The following is an 18,379-nucleotide window of genomic DNA, read 5'->3' on the forward strand; positions in this document are numbered from 1 at the left end:
GAGGGGGGTCAGGGGAGAGAGAGAAGGGGAGGGGGAGAGGGAGGGAGCCCACGTTGGCCTTAAACTCGGTATGAAGCAGAGTATGACCTTAAACACTTCGTCTCTCCCTTTCTTTCCTCTCTGCTAGGCTTTCAGCTATTTCCCGAAATGCCCAGGCTCTCTTCTGTCTAAAGAAGCCACACACACACACCTGCTATGGTATTGCAGACAGAATGTCATGTCTAACCCCCATGTAATGACACTCTAATGTAGTGTTAGAGAAGCCATCGCTCATGCGGTTATCACCCTCATGAGATAACCATCCCTAAGGCCACAAAGAGCTTCTCTGTTCCTTCCACTGTGTGAGAATATAACAAGAACATGGATGCATACAGGCCAGAAAGTGGGCCCTTAACCAGTGTCGGGTGACAAAACCTTTCCTGGGGAGGCAACACACAGGTCTACTCACCCCAGATAGGGATCCCACAACAAACCAAAGCACAGATACCACCCAAATACAACTTGGTGAACTATGAGTTTTATTGGAGTTGCTTATAGGAATATGGGTGAGGAGTTCTTACAGAGCAGAAATGACTCAAAGACACTTGCATCTCTAAGGCTGACCCTAGCATGGGTGACAGCTCACAAGACTGGGAACCTGGAGCTCACTGCATAGGCTGCAGGCAGCTCAGCAGTTACAGAGGGTCCTTCCATGTGCAGCAGTTGGTCCAAATGTCTTCCAGGCAGGGCTGCTGGGTCTGCTTCTTCCAGGCAGCTGATCTGGTCTCAAAGTCTCCTTCTTAGCTCAGCTCTCTTTTGATCTGAAGTGAATTACTCTGACCAGAGGGATCTATTGAATCTGGTCAGTTTCAGGAACTTCCTGAAGCTATTTTGAGTTGTTTGCCTTCCTGCTTAAGGAGCTTCCTATAGGACAGATTGTTTTAATCTTAGAGGAAGCTGCTACACACCAACCAGACTTCAAAACAGCCAGTGTTTTGATCTTGAACATCTCAGCTGTAATAACTGTCAGAAACAAAGAGCTGTTCTTTATAAACCATCCAGGATGTGGTATGTAGTTAGAGTGCAGAAGCAGCCTAAGAGAAGTGACCAGACAGATAACTACAGCAATCTATCTTGTCACATGACCCGTGATAACAGCTTGGACAGTCTCTGTCACACAGGACAGTAAATGGCTGTGAACTTAGGGCACATCTCAAAACCTGCATAACACCAGCTAATATCATTAACCACCAGCATTAGGCCCATAGTCAGTAGATTGCTTCATTTTAAGGTAAGCCAGAAACCTGATGATATGACATTAAAATTCCAGATTTTAATAGGCTACCAAACAGTTCAGATTTAAAGTAGATACCAATTGTTCTAGTCAAGTCCAGGGATAGACTCTACCCTGTGAGCTCCCCCTAGGGTAAGGGCTCTTGTGTATTTTAATGTTGCACATAATGGTGGTCACATTTCATTAAAAACTACCAGCCAGCAAAGCCTTACTGATTTTTTGTTTTCTTTTGTTTCAAGACAGGTTCCTCTGTGCAGCCCTGCTGTTCTGGAACTCATTCTATAGATCAGGCTGGCTTTGAACTCAAAGATCTGCCTGCCTCTGCCTCCCAAGCGCTGGGATTACAGGTGTGCAATCCTCCCCACCTCCTTTACATTTTGCTTTACACACTACTGTACTTTGGGAATGGAATGCCCCCCAAAGGCCATGTATTAAAGTCTTGGGTCCCATGTTGGCACTATGCAGAGGTGACAGAAACTTCAAGATGGGTTAGTAGGCTCTCTGGTGATGTCACAGCCTCTTGAAACACTTATTAACACATAGTTTCATGACTCCAGTGTTTTCAACAAACCAAGAGGAAACAGAAGCTAGGGAACCCGCTCACAGGTGCTGAGGCAGAAGGTACCTTCCAGCACCCTACTATTGTGCTCTAGCATGGACTCACCTCCTAGACCATGATGCCTGGGGGTAGGACATGGACTACTGTCCTTTGTTTTTTCCATAGTACCTGATATACAAGGTAGTCCTTAAATCATGTTGAGCTGAACTGATATTGTATGTAACTGAAGTGTGCTTTCATCCATTCATTCAGCTCAATGAAACAGCCCTAAGCTGGAATGCTTGCCCAGTGTAGGCATGAAAATCTTACAATTTTTCACTTTTAATGATTGGAAGACTCTGCTACGGAACCAAAAATCCCAGAATACAGCACTCGAGAACAGAGGCAGGTGGGTTTCTATGAGTTTGAGGCTGGTCTGGTCTGACCTTCATAGTGACAGGACAGCCAGGGCTATGTAGCTCACAACCATGTCTCAAAAAACAAAAACAAACAGAAAGGAGACTGCTATGTACTCTCTGGCTGTTTCTCCTTAACTACCTCCTACTTTCCTATACCCGACACTGCAGAGATTCTGTCTTCTGGCCCTACACTTTGTGGCATGGATAGCTAAATTGGCCTCATGCTGTCCTTATTGCTGGTCCTGATGGCTTGCACATATAGTCAAAGACCTCGGGAGATTAAGGCAGGAGGACCAAAGTCAGCCTGAGCTACATAGCAAAAAATAGTCAACCGTTCCGTCCCTTAGGAGAACGAACATAAATTAAGGGAGAGGACAAACACTGCGGGTGACGAAAGCCTGATTTCTACTTTAAAATGAAGATGACAGTTGCTCTGAATCTCCAAGAGACTCCGTAAGCGGAGACGAAGTAAAACTGGCAAAACTGGCGTACAAAGCCGGGTGTGGTGGCGCACGCCTTTAATCCCAAAACTCGGGAGGCAGAGACAGGCGGATTTCTGAGTTCGAGGCCAGCCTGGTCTACAGAGTGAGCTCCAGGACAGCCAGGGCTACACAGAGAAACCTTGTCTCAAAAAACAAAACAAAACAAAACAAAAAAAAAACAAAAACAAAACAACAACAACAAAAAAACTGGCGTACAACTTCCCAACAGCGACTCTACACAGATGTCTCTGCACAGTTGTCCCCTGCAGGGTCGGACGCGACCAGCATCCACCCCCAGCACCGCCGCTTGGGGTTCACCTCACACACCCCCGACCAACGCGGACCGCCACGAACCCCACGGGACGTCCCGGCTCCCTGGGACGGCCGCGGCGGTGGGGTGAGCCTCTCTCCGAGAGGGGCGTGAGGTCCCCAGCATAGCGAGGACACGGGAGGGCGTGGCCCACACACTCGGGGGCGGGGCACCCGGCGCTTTCAAACCCCAGCCGCCTCGGCGGCGGAAGTTCCGGTGTCGGCGAGCGGAGGTGAGAGGTCAGCAGGAAGTCGATACGTGGCCGCCGCCTGTCCCCGCCGAGAAGGCGCTGCGAGCGGAGATGGCGGCGCAGCTGAACGTAGAGCAGCTCGAGGTGTCGCTCGACGGTCTCACGCTGAGCCCGGACTCGGAGGAGCGGCCCGGCGCGGAGGGGGCCCCGCCGCAGACGCCGCCGTCCTCGGCCCCCGGGAATGGACTGGGCTCCGGCGCCGCGGGGCAGCAGCGGGAGCCCGGGGAGGCGGCGGCTGAGGGCGCGGCCGAGGAGGCGCGGCGGATGGAGCAGCACTGGGGCTTTGGCCTGGAGGAGCTTTACGGCCTGGCGCTGCGCTTCTACAAAAGTGAGCGGGTCACTCGCCCCTGCGGGGCTGCGGGCCGGCCATGCCTGCCCCACCCACCCGAGCTAGGCCGGGGTGACCGGAGCGCCGGTCCGTCCTTGGTGGCACCCGGAGTTTGTCACTGCCGGTCCGGCCCCTGGTCACACCCCTGAGAGACCTAGAATCCTGGTTTAGCAGCCCGTGTCGCCTAGTTGCTGGGGCGTTCCAACTGGTTTAAGTTTTCTGGTTTCCACGAGCTAGAGTGGACAGGAGCGCGCGCTCCCCGGGGCTCCTATTCTGGGATGGATTTTGCCTTTTTGTTATGTATCGGTTTTCCACGGCTCACGACAACATCGAAGCGATTTTTAAAGAGAAAAAAAAAAAAACGTATCTTAGTGGAAGAAAATTGTATTGGGTCCCACACATCCCTTTTCTAGCCTTGTAAACCGTGAGCGTGTGTGTGACATGATTAGGCGATAGGGATGTGGCGAAGAATGAAGTAAAATACTACGTTCGTTTATTCCCTTTTGCCTGAGTAAGTGATGGCCACTGTGTTCTTGTAATTTCTAAGTGGCTAGGAAATTCTACCATGGAAGTGAATATGAAGACTAAAGCGCGAAGTTCTCGTTCTGCCTCTGCCTTTGCCCCCCCCCCCTCCTGTTTCTTAAAACAAAGTTGTGATGTGCGGTGATTTCCTGCCTTTTTTCTTCTCTAGTTAATACTGGAAGTAACAGTTCCAAGATTTGGTCAGTGGGAAAGATCTTGACTCATAGTCTGATTCTTAAAGGCTATTTAGGTTCTTGCGTGGGAAAGCAAAGCAAAATAAGGGCAAATGAAACCTTAAAGGGGTTGCTAGGCTCCACCTGCATTCTAGAACCCCATATTTATGACAAGCTTCCCAGAGTTAGGGCTTTCGGATTGCACATAGTTCACCAGCTAAAGTTGAGTTGTTCACTGTAGTGACCCATGTTAAGGTAGTTTTATTTTTAGATTAACTTTCATTGTACAAACTAGTGAGATTCTACGAAACTTTCCAGACCAGTAAATGGTTACTCTACATTCATAGTGTTTTAAAGTTTACCCTTGAACTGTTCTTTGCCACGGCTGAAGGAGTTCAGCCTCTCCTGTGTGGTAACTGACTCCGGGAGTAGGTAATGAGTTTAGGATCACTTTTGAGTCGTCGATTTGATTTTAGAGTTTGTCGTAAATAAATTCGAATCCACTGGTTTCTGTACAGTTCACATAGCAGTGCTTGCCCTTAAAAGTTAATTTTTGGAACTTGCATTTTAATAACATAAGTTGCAAGAAACAGGGACGAACCAACTTTAACTGTCTCTCTCTGTCTCTCTCCTTTTTTTTTTTAAGAATTTTTAATTTTGTGAGTGAGTGTGTATGTATCTGTCAATGTGGGTCCCCCAGGAGACCAGAAGTGTTGGATCTCCTGGGGCTGGAGTCACAGAAAGTTCTGAACTGCCTGACTTGGGTATTGAGAATTGAACTAGGGTCCTTGGGAAGAGCATTGTGCATTCTTTACCAATGAGATATGGCTCCAGAGCCAGAAAGAACCAACTTCTAATCTTTGATTTTGCTGCATGGGTAGCAAAGGGAGTGGAGAGGTATTTCATCTGAGCCCATCTTTTTTGAAAATAGCAGTATCTTCGTAAAGAGAAGAAAACACTGAGATGGTGTCACACAATTAATCCCAGAACTAGGCAGGCCGAGGCAGGTGGATCTCTGTGAAATCGAGGCCAGCCAGGCCAGCTCAATTCTGGGACAGTCAAAGCTACATAGCGAGAGCCCGTCTTAAAACAACAGTAACAAAAACCTAAACAAACTGATTAACTAAATTAAAAAAATTGTGTAATGGGCTGCAAATTTAGCATGGTTTTGGGGTCAGGAACCTCATTCTAAATTATTGTTGCTATATAAATTCCTAGAAATTTAACTGCGAGAATCAAGCTCTACATAGAGAAGCTGGATTATGTCACACTGGACTCACATTTAAGACTTAATTGCTTAAGCAGAGTATTTAAGTTCCCTTCTGAGTGGCAAGAGTCTTTGGAGAACCCATACTGAGGGGCTAAGTTACTAGTCACCTCACAGAAGGAAGTGCATCAATGGGGATAGTTTGCTCAATTCCTAAATGCTCTAAGCTATTCAGGCACTTTTATGTGTGGATCATTACTTGGCAATAACCGTGAGAGGCTGCTGTAAGTATATCAGGCACTAATTCAAAGAGAGAAAAGGATATAAAAGCAGAATTAACAGAAACTGGGGTGGATCCAACAAGGCTGCCTTGTTTTTTCTGGTGTGTGTGTGTGCATTTTCTGTGTGGAAGTCACAGGACAACCTTGGGCATGGTTCTCCTTGAGAAGGGATCTCCTTTGCTGCTTTGTACACCAGTCTAGCCATGTGCCATGATCGTCTGGAGATTTTCTTGTCCTAGCTTCTCTTTATGTAAGAGGGCTGAGTTTACAGATGCCCACTATTTTATGTTTCTTGATTATTTTTCTTAAAGGAGGTCTGAGGTCTGAACTTAGGTCCTCATGCTTTTTTTTTTTTTTTTAAGATTTATTTATTTAATGTATATGAGTACACTGTAGCTGTACAGATGGTTGTGAGCCTTCATGTAGTTGTTGGGAATTGTGTTTTTAGTACCTCTGCTTGCTCTGTTCATGCTCAGTCTGGCCCAAAGATTTATTATTATACATAAGTACACAGTAGCTGTCGTCAGATCTTGTTATAGGTGGTTGTGAGCCACCATGTGGTTGCTGGGATTTGAACTCAGGACCTTTGGAAGAGCAGTCAGTGCTCTTACCCGCTGAGCCATCTCTAGCCCTTTTCCTCATGCTTATACAGCAAATAATTGCTGAGCCATCTTCCCCAACTCCACCCTTCATTTTAGATTACATTTTATCTTCTGTGGACTAAATGTAATCTTGAAAGCAAGATTATTTTCTATTGATAATAGCTGGAGAAGCCAGTTAGTAGGGTGCTTGCCTATCTGGCTTTAGGACCTGGGTTCTATCAACAACACCATATAAGCAAGCTATGCTGTGGCAGGCCTGAAATTGCAATACTCAGGAGGTGAATGTGAAGTTTAAGGCCACTCTCAGCTACATAGTGAGTGCAAGACCGCTCTGGAATAGGTACTTGAAATACCCCACCCCGCCCACCGCCAAAAAGTGTTTTGTGTTACATACTTATAATAGTGATGATCATAAACCGGTGATGAACTACTGTATCAACAACTCTTGAGTTTTTTTGCTAAAGTGAAAGTGAAATGCTTTCCTAGTGTGTATAACAACATAGCATATATAGCTAGGCCCCGAGTTCTGCCCCAGGCGATGGGATGTGTAAATAAGGGACAGGTGTTCTTTATGATGAAACTGTAAATTGGTGTTTTACTATGTAAACATCAGGAAGCTTTATACCCTTATTGTGGATAAGGCTTAATGCTAGGATGCTGCTGTATAATGGTACAATCTTCTTCGCTCTTAAGGAGCATGGAGGCAAAGACTTAAAGGGCCAGTTGACACCTGCAGAGCAAGTGTGGGTTGAGGAAATAGTGCCACTCCAGAAAGGACAGTGGAGAGGGCATGGGGCCGGGCATGAGTGTCTGGGAAATGGAAAACAGGAGGTAGTTTGATGAATCATGAGAAAGTTGAATACAGGTCCTAGAAGCATTTGATGAAGTTGTATATAGTTTAGCCTTTTTGTTAGATGAAGAACCAGGAAGGTTTTTCAAAAGAGGAAAGAAGTTGCTCTTAATTCTACTTTAGCAAGATTAAGCTAGGCTTTCCTAGCCTTTTATGCTAAGGTCCTAAAGAATTCCAGAGCTTTATACTTCTGGGATGGAGTTAACTTGTTTTTGTTGAGTTATTCAGGGTTTAGATTTTTTCCTTTTCAAAAACTCACTTGCTGTTACATTTGTCTGGTAGATTGGTTGCATTAATTTATGATCTCAAACTAATGGTTGTCAGTGGTTACAGAGCAGATGTTTACTAGACGTCAGGTGAAAGCTGCATACATACTATTTTACTTAATCCTTCCATGAGAGTTCTATGCTATCTATGTCTCTTAGTTGAGAGACCTGGCCTAGGCCATTCACTTACTCCATGTAAGAGGAAAGGCTGATCTCTCTCTGGTTTCAGGTAGTTCTACCCCTGCAATAGGTGACAGTAGATAGGACCCTGCTTTCTGGTAATATACTGAGGGAAAGAATTCAAAAGTACTATCAAGTTACTTTATTACTTGAATATTTTTGGCATGAAAATATTAAGAACTAGTGCAGTGATCTGAGTTGGTTTTGTTTGATTTATTTTATTTGCATGAATGTATGTGTACCCCTTATTGCCTGCTGCCTGTAGAGGTCAGTAGAAGGCATTGGATCCCCTGGAAATGAAGTTACAGTAGATGGTTTTGAGCCACCACGTGGGTTCTGGGAATGGAACCCAGTTCTTCTGACAAAACAGCCAATGCCTTTAACTGCTGAGCCAGTTCTCCAGCCCCTTCTTATCAAGTCATTTTGTCTAGCTTTTTAAAATCTGATAGTATGTGTGGCTTTAACTGCAGTGTCTTTAATTAGTGAAGTTGAATACCCATGTAGAGATGTTTATTGGCAACTTCTGTGTCTTTTGCCTTTTTCTCCCTGTTCATATAGTTCAATTCATGTTTTTCCCCACCTTTGAGACAGTTTCTCTATATAGCCTTGGCAGTCTTCAAAACTCAATGCTCATCTCTGCCTCCTGAGTGCTGGGTCTAGGGGCTGTGCCAGCACTGCCTAGCTTTTTTCATCCGTACTATGTGTGCATGGATGAAACTTGTACATAGCTTGTATTTAATTCTTTTATATTTTTGTATTTATTGGTGAGGGCAATGTCATGGCACGGGATCAGGGACAGCTTGAGTCAGTCTTTTCCTTCCACTGTGTGGATTAGGACCCAACTTCAGGTTGTCAGATTAGCTGCTGAGCCATCTTGCCAGCTGGGCTTTTTTAATTTTGTAGTCTATTTTTACCAGAATCAATTAAAAACTATTAAGACTGTTATAAAAGGGAGGGTATTTAAAGATTATCATTTTACCAGGGCTCAGTTTTATACTGTTCTCTAATATAGGTAGTTACTTTTTTGTCAGACTAGCTTAATTCTGCCTTTCTTTTTCTTTTATTTATTTTTCAGAGACACAATCTCGCTCCTTAGTCTAGGCTGACCTTGACTTTACTGTGTAGTTTATATTGTCCTTAAACTCTGGGATTATAGATGTATGTCATCATCTTTGATTTTTCCTTGTTTTTTTTGTTTTTTGTTTTTTGTTTTTTGTTTTGTTTTACGAGACAGGGTTTCTCTGTGTAGCCCTGGCTGTCCTGGAACTCACTCTGTAGACCAGGCTGGCCTCAAACTCAGAGATTCACCTGCCTCTGCCGAGTGCTGGGATTAAAGGCGTGCGCCACCATGCCTGATTTTTCCTTCCTTCCTTCTTTTTTTTTTTTTTTTTTTTTTTTTTTAGATTTTTAAAGATTTATTTATTGTTATAGCTAAGTACACTGTAGCTGTCTTCAGACACACCAGAAGAGGGCATCAGATCCCATTACATATGGTTGTGAGCCACCATGTGGTTGCTGGGATTTGAACTCAGGACCTTCGGAAGAGCAGTCAGTGCTCTTAACCGCTGAGCCATCTCTCCAGCCCTTTTCCTTCTTTCTTAATAGCCCTAGTGGAAGCCTGTCAGATTTAATGATAAGGAAAACAAAAGAATCACATAGTTAGTAATAACAACAACAACAACATACTGTTAACCTCTCTGACATGGAGATGTGACCTTCCTTTCATTGATGACTAAACTAAGAAGATAACTCATCCTACTGTGACTCAGAAATGTCTAAAATGAGATTTAAATGCCGTCCAGTTGATTCCAAAGCCCATGCCAAAACATCAGACAGCCTCAGTAGAGCAAATATACTTTAAATATAGCCTTTCAAAGTATATATATATAATTTAATACATGGTCCTACTCAAAGTGATTAAAATTGTCTTTAAAGGATCATTTTTAGCTGTATATAGTGGCAGAGGCAGGCAAATCTCTTAGCTTGTTTCTGCATAGTGAGTTTCAGGCCACCGAGTGCAACATGGTGAGATCTTGTCCTACCATGACAAACATAATGACATGACAACAATAATAAAAATGAACACTTTAAAATATGTTTTTTTAAATTTATGTCTAATAAATAGTCAGTCAAACGATACTGTTTATGTACCTGTCTCAGTTTGTCAGATGTATTTCTCTATGTTAACTTTAACATGAATAATGATAGTTGTTCAACAAAAAGCAATTCAAGATGGGTATGGTGATATATGCCTGCAATCCCAGTATTTAGGGCTGAATCAAGAGAACTGAATGTGAGGACTGCCTGGGCTGCATAAAAAGCTAGAGCCCACCCTGGGCTATATTATATTAGTAAGACCTGACTTAAAGAAAAGCAGTAAAGAGTGAGAGGAAGAAGAGAAATCTTCTATAAAGGATTTGTATTTTAAGCCCCATTAAAATGTAGTAAATTCACTAACAGTCTTTTCTTTGTTTTTTCGGGGGGGGGGGGGTTGAGACAGGGTTTCTCTGTAGCCCTGGCTGTCCTGAACTCACTCTTTAGACCAGGCTGGCCTCGAACCCAGAAATCCACCTGCTTCTGCCTCCCCAGTGCTGGGATTAAAGGCGTGCGCCACCACGCCCGGCTTCCACTAACAGCCTTAACCTGCTGTTTTTATGTTACTGGCATACTCTATGTAAAGCTTCAGTGCATTTCTGATGCTGGAAACTATCTGCCAACACCAATTGTTTTCTTTAAATTTCATTTCTTTTAGTAAAAGATGGCAAAGCCTTTCACCCAACTTACGAGGAGAAACTGAAGTTCGTGGCACTGCATAAGCAGGTTCTTTTGGGCCCGTATAACCCAGACACGTCCCCTGAGGTTGGATTCTTTGATGTGTTGGGGAATGATAGGAGGTAACAGTGTTTTCTTATTTGGGTACTTAATGATGTTAGAAAGAAGTAGAATGTCTATTTCTGAAGGTGTAAGTAGTTAACTTCTTATCTTAGCATAACAACTGAAACATTGATTTTGCTCATAGTTCTAAATCCTGTTGTGGAAGAGGTTTACTTATCTAGCATAAGACAAGGACAATTTCACCTCTTTCTAAATAATATTAAAAGCAGCCATTTATTTTTTTATATTTTTAAAAGATTAATGTATATGAGTACACACTGTAGCTGTACAGATGGTTGTGAGCCTTCATCTGGTTATTGGGAATTGAATTTAAAATATGTGCTGCTGGGCCTGGAGAGATGCCTCAGCTGTTAAGAGCACCAGCTGTTCTTCCACGGGACCTGGGTTTGATTCTCAACAACCCCAACCATCTATAATTCCAGTCTCAGAGTAACTGATTCCCTCTTGTGTTCTCCAAGGGCACAGATAAACATGGAGGCAAAACACTCATGGACATAAAACTAAATTAAAAAATAAAATGCATACTATTGATTTCCTTATTGAGACATACAGAATTTTGCCAGAAAATGGAATATTTTTGTTCCGTTCAGGTTAAAAATGTAAAGAAAGGAAAATATAGATTGCTTTTTTTTTTTAAGATTTATTTATTTATTATATGTACGTACACTGTAGCTGTCCTCAGATACTCCAGAAGAGGGCCATCAGATTTGTTACGGATGGTTGTGAGCCACCATGTGGTTGCTGGGATTTGAACTCCGAACCTTCAGAAGAGCAGTCGGCACTCTTAACCACTGAGCCATCTCGCCAGCCCCCTAGATTGCTTTTTAACAAGTGTGAATAAACAAAGTACACTTATATTTTGGATTGTTTATGGCATCTTATTTAATATATTAATGAAGGTTTGTCCAAACTTGAAATTTTGAACTTTTTGCTTCTACTAAAAACAGTTCATTTTAATTGTAATTGAGGTTTTCATATGTAGATTTAATTAAACAAGGTTCTCCTGCTGCTGCATGGAGAAGGTAACTGTTCTTTTTATTCTTTGCAGGAGAGAATGGGCAGCTCTGGGAAACATGTCCAAGGAGGATGCCATGGTAGAGTTTGTGAAGCTTCTAAATAGGTGTTGTCCTCTCCTCTCGGCATATGTTGCGTCCCACAGAATAGAGAAGGAAGAAGAAGAAAAAAGAAGGTGATGTCACAGGGCATGGTGGCACATAGTGCAGGCACTAGGCACTGATGCTTTGCTTTCTGGAGTGTCTGTTCTGGGTTAGAAATCCTCCTTCCTACTGTTCTGCACTTCCAATTCTTTTTTTTTTTTTTTTTTTGGTTTTTCGAGACAGGGTTTCTCTGTATAGCCCTGGCTGTCCTGGAACTCACTTTGTAGACCAGGCTGGCCTCGAACTCAGAAATCCGCCTGCCTCTGCCTCCCGAGTGCTGGGATTAAAGGCATGCGCCACCACGCCCGGCTTGCACTTCCAATTCTTATGGCAGTTTTTCAAAGCTATTCATGTGAGTGAGTGGAGGGAGGATGGGCCGCTTCCTTCTGCTTACCTGTGAAGTGAACCTGTGTCCCATCTAGAGCAGTGTTCCTCACACCCTCCACCCCTGAGACAGAGTCTTGCTACTGTAGCCCAGGTTGGCCTCCTGAATGAATGCTGGTATTAAGCATCTGTACTCCCATGCCTAGCTACTTTTGTCCTACTATAATAAGACTCAACTGTAAGTTCACCCACTCCTTCCCTCCTGTTCTCTGGTGTTGACTGTGGAGCCTAGATGGCTTATTAATTAGTTATCTACTCCAGGTTTGAAGTCGATACTGCTGAGCTCACTGTGTTTCTAAGGTTCTCCCAGCACCCATGTGGTGGCTCACAGGCTCCTGTAATCCAGTCCAGAGGATCCAGCACTCTTTCTTCTAGCTTCCAGGAGTGCCAGGAATGCAAATGGTTTACACACATAGATACAGGCAAAACACCCATATACATAAAATAAAAGTTCAATTAGACAAAGAATAGCCTAAGCATGAGGGAATTATAGAAGCACTTCTCTGGATGGCGCAAGCCCTGTAATCCTGGTATTTGGAAGACAGAGCCAGAAGATTGCTCAAAATTCAAGACCAGCCTGTTCTTCATAGCAAGTTCCAGGCTAACCAGAGCTGCACAGTCTAAATCAAACAAACCCAATGACAAAAATTACATTTCATTGATAAGTAATCAGAGTAATATGTTTTATATCCCAATGAAAATCCTTTTTGGTTTGGTTTGGTTTGGTTTTTCGAGACAGGGTTTCTCTGTGTAGCCCTGGCTGTCCTCAAACTCACTTTGTAGACCAGGCTGGCCTTGAACTCAGAAATCCGCCTGTCTCTGCCTCCCGAGTGCTAGGACCAAAGGCGTGCGCCACCACCGCCCATGAAAATACTTTTAATTATATTTGTTTTCCTTACATGAGTGTTTTGCTTCCATGTATGTCTTTGTATCTTTTTTTTTTTTTTTTAAGATTTATTTATTTATATGTAAGTACACTGTAGCTGTCTTCAGACACTCGAGAAGAGGGAGTCAGATCTCGTTACGGATGGTTGTGAGCCACCATGTGGTTGCTGGGATTTGAACTCCAGACCTTTGGAAGAGCAGTCGGGTGCTCTTACCCACTGAGCCATCTCACCAGCCCCCATGTCTTTGTATCTTGTGTGTACATTGTCCTCAGAAGCCAGACAGGGTTGGTTCACCTGGGCCTAGAGTTGCCGATGGTTGTGAGCCACTGTACGGTGCTGAGAATCAAACTTGGGTTCTGGAAGAGCACCCTGTGCTCTTAACCACTAAGCCATCTCTCAAACCCCAATTTGAGTCTTTTTAAGAAAAAATGCATTCTTAGGTTTAAGTGTGTGTATGTTTGTATGTGTGTGTGGGGTGGCGTGTGTACATGTGAGTCCAGGTGTCCTCAGAAGACAGAAAAGGGTATCAGGGCCTCTGGAGACTGAATTCCGGTCTCTCAGAAGGTCAGTGCATGCTCTTACTGCAGAGCTCTCTCCCACCCTCCCTGCCCTATCCTTTTTTCTTACTATTTTTTGTCTGGTTAGTTTTTTTGTTTTTGTTTTCCTCATTAATTTATTTATTCACTTTGCATCCTACCACACTTCCATCCCCAACCCCATCCTGGTCCTCCCTCACACAGCTTTTTTGGTTTGGTTTTTTTCAAGCCAAGAGTTTCTCTGTGTAGCCCCGGCTGTCCTGGAAATTGCTGTATAGATCAAATTGGTTTCGAACTCAGAGATCTGCCTGTCTCTACCCCTGAATGCTGGGATTAAAGGTGTACTTGGCTCCCCCGCCCCCCTTTTTAAAAGACATGGTCTCACTGTATACCACCCTGCTTCTGCCTTCCTAGTTCTGAGAACCACCATGCCAGGCTAAGACTTGGTACTTAATAAAATTGAATAATGTAGAAAGTTGATTTATATACTATAGTACACTGTTGAATCAGATATAATGTCTTTGAAAGTTCCTCTTTTTTGATTCTTGCTTGCTTTTGTTTTGTCATTAAAGACTGTGAAAGCATCCACTTAGTAATTATTCTTGGTGTAGTCATGTATGTTATAAGATTGACTCCATATTTTGTTTTTACCATATAAATTTATGTCTCTCATATTTTGAGAGTTTGCTTGCTATTCTCTGCAGAGATTTTTGTCTTATTTTTACCGGAAAGTGAAATATAAATGATTTAAAAATAGATTTTCTGTGCAGAGTTCATTCTCTTTGCTCTATACCGTGTAGAAAGGCGGAGGAGGAGCGAAGGCAGCGTGAAGAGGAAGAACGAGAGCGGCTGCAAAAGGAAGAAGAGAAGCGGAAGAGAGAGGAGGAAGACCGGCTGAGAAGGGAGGAAGAAGAGAGGCGACGGATAGAGGAAGAGAGGCTTCGGCTGGAACAGCAAAAGTGAGTTTGCTGCTTAGATCTTATTTGAAAATGTGAGCCAGGCTACCATCCTGTTTCCTGCGATTTTACCTGTGTGTCTTAGAACATTCTGTGACCACCTGGGAGGAAGATGTGTGTTGGATCCTTCATGCTTACCAGTGACTTTTGTTTGTTATCAGAGGATACTGTGTTGAAAGTTGGAGTTAGCTTGTAAAACCTGAGGCTAGAAGGAGCAGTTGAGGATGCTCGGTCACTCTGTCTTGAGTCCAGTGTCTACATTCTCACCATCTCTTATCTTCTTAGTCTTCCTTTGTTCTTACTGCTATCTACAGTTTCTGTCTGCTTTGTCTTACACAAGACTGTCTCACTTGGGAATTTTGTGATCTATTTTCTGTGTATCTGAGAAACCAGCTAGAGTCCAAGACCTGGTTAAAAACTCTGAGAACTTAGAGCCTAGCTAACCCAATGTATATCAGTCAGCCATTCCCAGACCTACCGCAGGACAGGGGAGCTGAAACTTCCTTCTTCCTAGCTAACCCAATGTATATCAGTCAGCCATTCCCAGACCTACCGCAGGACAGGGGAGCTGAAACTTCCTTCTTCAGAAAAGACACTTTCTCAGAAGGCCTGGCCTTTCAAAGAGCAGCTGGAGATACCAAGAGGAAAGCAAGCACAGGGAAGAAGGCTTGGGTCCCAAGGATGGCAGGGCAAGAAAGTTAAGCTGGAGAACTTAAGGCATATCGACTCTCCTCTTTGCTTACAGCTAGTTTCTCAGAAAAACCTTCAGTGGTAGCTAGCCTCAAAGTAAGCCTGGGCTCAGTATACTTCGAAGGGAGGTTTTAAATGCTATTCTCTTTTGGATTTGAAGTTGAATACCTTAGCTGGGCCCAGTGTCATGCTTTAGTCTGGAGTCTGTTTTTACTAAATTTATCTGCTTATTATTTAATAAATAAATTTGAAGTCTTTAGTAAGTGGTCACATAGCAGTTTTGAACCATGTAATTTTCTCTGAAAGAAAATAAAAATAACTGAACTAATTCGATAGAAATTGGTATCTCCATACAAGGCACAGTGGTGTACAGCTATGATCCCAGCACTTCAGAGGCTGAGTCAGGGTTAGCCTGGCCCTATATAATATGACCCTGTGCAGGGAGGGAGAGGGAGAGAGATCAGTAAAACAAGCAGCATGCCCTGCTTTTCTTATCGTCAGTGATTCTTAATAAAGGCACCTTTAAATGAAATGCTGCAGTCTATCAGGTTTTCAGTGGTTTTATTCATCCTTAACAGAGCTGTAGCATCGATTAGCTCTTCTGCCTTGTGCTGTTAGCCAAAGTCAAACACCATCCATGCCCAATGGCAGTCTGTGTCTCACACCATCGTGGTGAGTTAGTGTTGCCACCAGACTCTCTGTATTTGAGCTCTGGCTCTTGAATCTAGCTGCAGTAGAATTCTGGGCAGTTACTAAACAACCTTATTGTGTCGTCAAAGGCTAAGTGCATTGGTGCATGTAAATGTTTTAAACAGCACATGACACATCAAAGGAGCGCAGCAAGTGTTAATAATTAATGATGTTAATGTGGCGATGTGCTTAGTACTCTCCATTCCAACTTTTTTGAAAAACCTAAGTAAAAAATTAGAGGTCAGTTTTTTTCCTAAGTATTCTGGGTCTAGAATGCATGCTTTTTGGTATACATTATTGGCCTAGTCATTTTTAAGTTATAAGCTATAAAATAAACAAGGGCACTTTATTTTGTTATGGACAGTCTCCTGTTGTCAGACTGGCATGTGTTTATTAATGTTTTTAGGCAGCAGATAATGGCAGCTTTAAACTCGCAGACTGCCGTGCAATTCCAGCAGTATGCAGCCCAGCAGTATCCAGGGAACTACGAACAACAGCAGATTCTCATCCGCCAGCTGCAGGAGCAGCACTATCAGCAGTACATGCAGCAGTTATATCAAGTCCAGCTTGCACAACAACAGGTATGACAGCAGCTCTAGAGAAGGCACTGCGTTTCCCTGGAGCGCAGGTTCTTTCCTGCCAGTCGTGGATGAACTTTGCATTAGCTAGCCTAAGGTGTAAAGTCACTCTCTGGTTGATCTTTTAGGCAGTCTGTTTAGCATTGTGTTGGCAGTTACAAAAGAAAGTGCAGGATCTTAGCCAGGCGTGGTGGCGCACGCCTTTAATCCCAGCACTCGGAAGGCAGAGGCAGGCGGATTTCTGAGTTCGAGGCCAGCCTGGTCTACAAAGTGAGTTCCAGGACAGCCAGGACTACACAGAGAAACCCTGTCTTGAGGAGAAAAAAAAAGAGAGAGAGAGAAAGTGCAGGATCTTGAACCTCAGAAGATGACTGTGTAATGTTACAGGGTATGTGGGAGTTGTGTAGGTCAGTGTCCTAACAGGGAGTCTGGTATGGACTAGTAATAGTGCCCCAGGAAGCATGAGGACTGAGTACCGGTAAGAACACATGCACTGTCGGGAACAGACAGCTTTAAAGGGATGGAGTCCCCTCCCATAAGGCCCATAGGCTGGTTCCTCGTAGCTGGGCCAGATCTATTATAACTCATGACAGCATATACCTCTTCTCCTGCATCCTATTCCTAAACATTTGCTTCAACATTTAGGTAGTTTGAGCTGGAGGGATGGCTCAGGTGTTAAAGGCTAGACTCAACCAAAAATACAGGAGAAAGTGGTTCAAGTGAAAGTCGTGGAAAGAGTCTGGTGCTTGGGTTCTGTCCTGGTTCTGCCATTGTCATTTGGCTTTCTGATGTGTTACTGCTGCTCCAATTTCCTGCTTTTCCTCTGTTCTGTAAGAATAAGACACAAGATGAAGGTTTCTAACCTCACAGGGTGATAAAAGGAAGAGAAGGATAGTAGCTAGGCCTGGCGGTGTAAACCTGTAATACCAGCCTGGCGTGGTAGCGCATGCCTTTAATCCCAGCACTCAGGAAGCAGAGGCAGGCAGATTTCTGAGTTCGAGGACAGCCAGGGCTATACAGAGAACCCCCCCCCCCCCCGAAAAAAAAACTATAATACCAACTACCCAGGTGACTGAAAGTTCAGGCTAATCTGGGTAGCTTAGAAGGACCCCATTTCCAAGTAAAAGGGAGAGGGGGGTGGAATGGATGGAAATAGGTAAATTAATTGATTTATAAATGCTCACTATATTGAGCTGTGACAAAGTCAACAAACACACAGTCATACCATAATAAATATTTTTAGGAAAGTGGAAATTTTTAAAATAAAATGACCTGTCTTCTCCTAGTCATAGAAATCAATGAGATGTTAAAAGTGTCTATAGGTTCTCTATAACCCACAAGAGGATCAGAAGGTGCTAATCCAGTTTAACAAGCATCCTTTTTGAGAGATGCTTCTCCACTTGGGTAGCCTTTTTCTACTTTTATCATCCCCTTCCCCTTTTCCTGCTTAGTTGATAGGCATTGAGATAATTAATAAGATTGTGGTTACACACTGTCCTCTTCATAGGCTGCTGTCACTTTAAGAGGAGAAAGTCGTTCTGGTAGAATAAATTCAAAAATGGGACAGAAGTTGCAGTTGGAAATAGTACGATCAAATTCTATTCTAATTGGTTGCTTCTGGGACTAGATAGGTCCAGTGGGCTACCTGAGAATTGAGCCTTACAGTTTATCACCACTCAGGTTCTCTTCTTACAGTTACTAATGAAAATTACATGAGGGGAAGGAAGAAATAGAATTTACTACTCTGAAGTATTAACTTTTGTGTAAATACTGAACAAAACTGCTGTGCCTGTCATTCTGGTGGTGTAGCTGCCTAGAGTGTCTATTGTCTTGTTTCTGCGCCTTTCTCCTTTGTTTTATTTGGAGGGTGGGGTGGGCAGGGGTTGTTTGGATTTTTTGTTTGTATTCTTTCTTTTTATAATAAT

General features: G+C 43.5%; 1 protein-coding gene across 1 annotated transcript in view; it reads left to right on the forward strand.

Annotated features, from left to right (window-relative positions):
• Nucleotides 1-3,256: 3,256 nt before the first annotated feature.
• The window catches only part of Acbd3 (acyl-CoA binding domain containing 3), a 29,320-nt gene continuing 14,197 nt past the window's right edge, over nt 3,257-18,379 (forward strand). Inside the window, exons 1-5 of the mRNA XM_021170997.3 lie at nt 3,257-3,600; nt 10,434-10,575; nt 11,625-11,765; nt 14,341-14,499; nt 16,283-16,457. Of these exons, the coding sequence (XP_021026656.1) occupies nt 3,324-3,600; nt 10,434-10,575; nt 11,625-11,765; nt 14,341-14,499; nt 16,283-16,457 (894 nt within the window). The 5' untranslated portion in view covers nt 3,257-3,323. The remainder of the gene's footprint in view (nt 3,601-10,433; nt 10,576-11,624; nt 11,766-14,340; nt 14,500-16,282; nt 16,458-18,379) is intronic.

Source organism: Mus caroli, unplaced genomic scaffold, assembly GCF_978045245.1.
Source record: "Mus caroli unplaced genomic scaffold, Mus_caroli_1 scaffold_1, whole genome shotgun sequence".
Lineage (NCBI taxonomy): Eukaryota > Metazoa > Chordata > Mammalia > Rodentia > Muridae > Mus > Mus caroli.